The sequence below is a fragment of the Cariama cristata genome, unplaced genomic scaffold, assembly GCF_000690535.1.
Source record: "Cariama cristata isolate BGI_N322 unplaced genomic scaffold, ASM69053v1 scaffold32555, whole genome shotgun sequence".
Lineage (NCBI taxonomy): Eukaryota > Metazoa > Chordata > Aves > Cariamiformes > Cariamidae > Cariama > Cariama cristata.
Window position 1 is genome coordinate 622 of NW_009619778.1, and position 3,377 is coordinate 3,998.

The 3,377-nt window shown below is 40.9% G+C and overlaps 1 protein-coding gene across 1 annotated transcript in view; it reads left to right on the forward strand.

The window, feature by feature from the left end:
• Positions 1–368: 368 nt before the first annotated feature.
• The window catches only part of FKBP15 (FK506 binding protein 15, 133kDa), a gene marked incomplete at its 5' end in the record, with an annotated part of 23,887 nt that continues 20,878 nt past the window's right edge, over positions 369–3,377 (forward strand). Inside the window, 4 exons of the mRNA XM_009701380.1 lie at positions 369–515; positions 815–905; positions 1,551–1,620; positions 2,856–2,930. Coding sequence (XP_009699682.1) covers positions 369–515; positions 815–905; positions 1,551–1,620; positions 2,856–2,930 — 383 coding nt within the window. The remainder of the gene's footprint in view (positions 516–814; positions 906–1,550; positions 1,621–2,855; positions 2,931–3,377) is intronic.

Here is a 3,377-nt window from a genome sequence, read left to right on the forward strand (position 1 = left end):
AAAATGCATTTCCTTGACATTTCAAGAGGAAAAATTCTGGTGCTGAATAGTGGCTTCTCTGTTGTCACATAATTTTTGCAGTACTGTAATAATCAGCTATTTCATGTGAGGGCAGTCCTAGTTGTTGCTTTAAAGTAACTTCTTTTTTGGTGTCATTTCAGTCCTTGTTTGTTCCTTACAGCAGTTTTTGAGGAAATGAAACTTAATTGTACCACTTAGCCCAGCCTCTTCATCTAAAAGTTCTGCTTATTCAAAATTAAATGGCTAATTAGTATAGAGCTGCTTAATGTGCATCCCTTTGTTTATTTCTAAAGTGATGGTAAGCCCTTTATATTTGATATAATTAATGGTGTTTGTTATCTATAAAGCCTGTGTTAAGGTAAAACAGTTTCTTTCTCTTTCTAGTGCCAGATTGGCCTCTCTCTTTGGTCTGGATCAAACAGTCTCAAGCCATGGAAATGAATTCTTCCAGTACACTGCACCAAAGCAGCCTAAGAAGGGTCAAACGGCAGCTGGTAAGTAACTGAGCTTGAGCGTGGGGAAAAAACTTTGCAGCCTGTGTCTTGCTGGAAGAATGAGGGCCCTTGTGAAGAACAGCAGTGCAAATAATTCACTTAAATGTTCTCCTTTAGCACTCTCTCTGTATGTGGTTACTCTCGTGGCCTTTAGTGACTTTGGAATGTCACTCTTTGTTTTTTAATCTTCTTCTGCAGTTATTTTTCCTTGGGGAAGGAGTGTATCGTGGTATTGTCACTGGCCAGCGAATGCGGCAGTTCTGTATCACTGACAGGTATTCCTGCTTCTTATTCTTCAGCAGGTCAGGCAGCCCAGAAGGCTCCTGTGGCCCCAGCAGCTTCAGGAACGCCATCGGTGTTCATGGCCACTGCGGTTCATGCTTATCGATAGTAAGTGCAGCAATGGTTCCCTGTATGACCTATTAGAGTCTGTGTTTCTGGGAGCTTAAGACCTAGTCATAGAGGGAAGATATTTTTGAATGAGTGGGAAGATACTGTTGCTTATAGACATGTGTCTGCATGGTAGAAATGCTACAAGTCAGTGCAAGGTTCTGCTCAAAACCATTTTCCATTTCTGTGCTGCAGTTCTGGATTATACAGTTGTCAAATAAATAGCAACTTCTGGCTTTGGATGTTAGAGGGAACTGCATCTTGGGGTGCTAGCCTGACATTTGCACTGTTTCCAGGCAGCTCTGTCAGATGCTTATGTCTCATATGTTCCCTCGTGAAGAACCGAGGCATGAGCACAGAGTGACAGCAGTGAAATTCTCTGTCCATTTGATGCAGCCATCATGTAAAAACTCATTTGCCCCGGATCTGTGAAAAGAGCAGATTTCAACTCAAACTCCATAATGTATGCTCCTGTAATCTGTGGGCAAGCCAAAAAGTTGTAATGTCTTTAAGCTAAGAAAGGCTACCTGACGTTTTGGGCATGAGGAAAGAGACTTGAACTCTAAAGAAGAAAAACTCAGGAACAGTAGAGAGAAATCTGAGGCAGGGACAGTTCTACAGCTGAATATCTCACTTGTCTTCCAGTACAAATGGGCAGTACTTGAAGCAAGGCAAGTATGGAGCAGCTGTAGTGGGGAACCATGCTACTAAAGAGGTGAGAAACACTTCACTACTTTAATGTTTTCATGCCGAGAGTACACTGGTATGAGGCGGTGTTTCTCTGAGCTCTCCAGAGTGTCTTTGCTTTTGATGTTGGAAATCTTAGTTCCACTGCTGCTTACGCCTTCCTGCCCTCCTGGGTTTTCTTATGGCTCAGCCGTTTACTTTGGTGACATCTTTTCTGCAATCCATGAGTTTGTAAGATGTCTTACAACTTGTGCCTGAAATATTTTGCAATGTTTCAGGCACTGCACCTTTTCTAATGTTTCTGGAAGTTATTTTGATATTTATTCAGAATGTCTTTGACAACTGGATCACAAATCTGTGCATGTGGAAATCAATAAAAAGCAAAATTTTGTCCGATAATACAGAGATGCTTTGCTTAAGTTTTGTTATTTTGGTATCAAAAATATCTCTCCTTCTCAAGTACTCCTCTAAGAACACAGCACTGAGATGCCCGGTAAATTGGTGTGTTTAAGAGATTCTTTGAATATTCTGATCTTGATGTTTATGGTGTTTCATATCCGTAATTCATGTTGTCTCACTAAGTTGCTTCTGCTTTGGCAAGAACACAAAAAAATAGTAGTTTGGTAAACTAGTTCCCAAGTCACTGATCTGACACGTGTTCAGGTGTGGCATTTGTGGGGGAGCTGGGGAGGACAGGGCTTGTAGAAGGAAGCTAACACAGCCTTTCTCAAGCTGCCTTTGTAATATTGCAACCTGCACAGCTGGGAACAGGCAGTGAATTATTCCCAGTTCACCACCTAGCTGTGTTGAGTGCAGGTGCGTGAAGGAAAGCACTTTTCCATAGTAGATTGTGTCTGGTAGAGCCAAATATGTCAACATAATGTTTTATCTGCATTGTTTAGTACTTGGAAAGCTTCCTCCAACTCATTGTTACTCAGTCTGTTACACTGTTTTATGCATGTTTGCCGTGTATTGTGAGTTTTATGTATCAAAGGGTTAGTGCATCATCTTTTTACACAGCAACTGCAAAAAATGTGGAATTAGTTAAAGTATCTTGCTTATTGCAAAATAATTAGTTTGAATTGCTTGATTCCTGTAGCTAAATAAAGCATGCGTATTTTCAAGGGGTTTTCATAGGCGTTACAAAATTGTGTTAAGTATTTTTGCTGTGAAAAATGCTGCTGCAAGGCACATTAGAATTGAAGAAGTTTTGAGTTTCTGCCTTTTGTTCTTTTTCTCTGCCCAATTCCTTGTGGAATCCAGTACAGGATCCTCCTTTACATCAGTCAGCAGCACCAGATTGCAACTGCAAGGATCCATCCAGGCTTCATACTCACGGTAAGGCTCTGGATTAGAAAAGCGTTCTGTGATCTGTATTGTTTACAGCAAACAGAAGTTGGCTCTGAAATGCTTTCTTAAGTCCAAATTTACAGCCTTTGAGATCAAACGCCTGACTGACATAGCAAGAGGTGTCACAGTGACTGGGAGCGCTGTTCTGCTCCTCCTAATGTGTGTTATACGAGAGACTTACATCTGCCCTTTGCAGAGCGCTTCATCAGTAGACTTCATAATGCAAGTTTGTATGCTGTAGGAGGTACATTATTACCTCTAGATCACAGAGGAGATGTTTTGAGTTTTGCAGTCCTACAATGGATAGAAACAGAACAAAATTCCTTTTGCTAATAGTTTGTAGTTAAGTGACTGAGAGAATACAGCTGAGCAAGCAGAAGGAAATGACAGCAAGGAAATGTTTTCTCTCTGAAATTTGACTCTCAGCATTTTCCT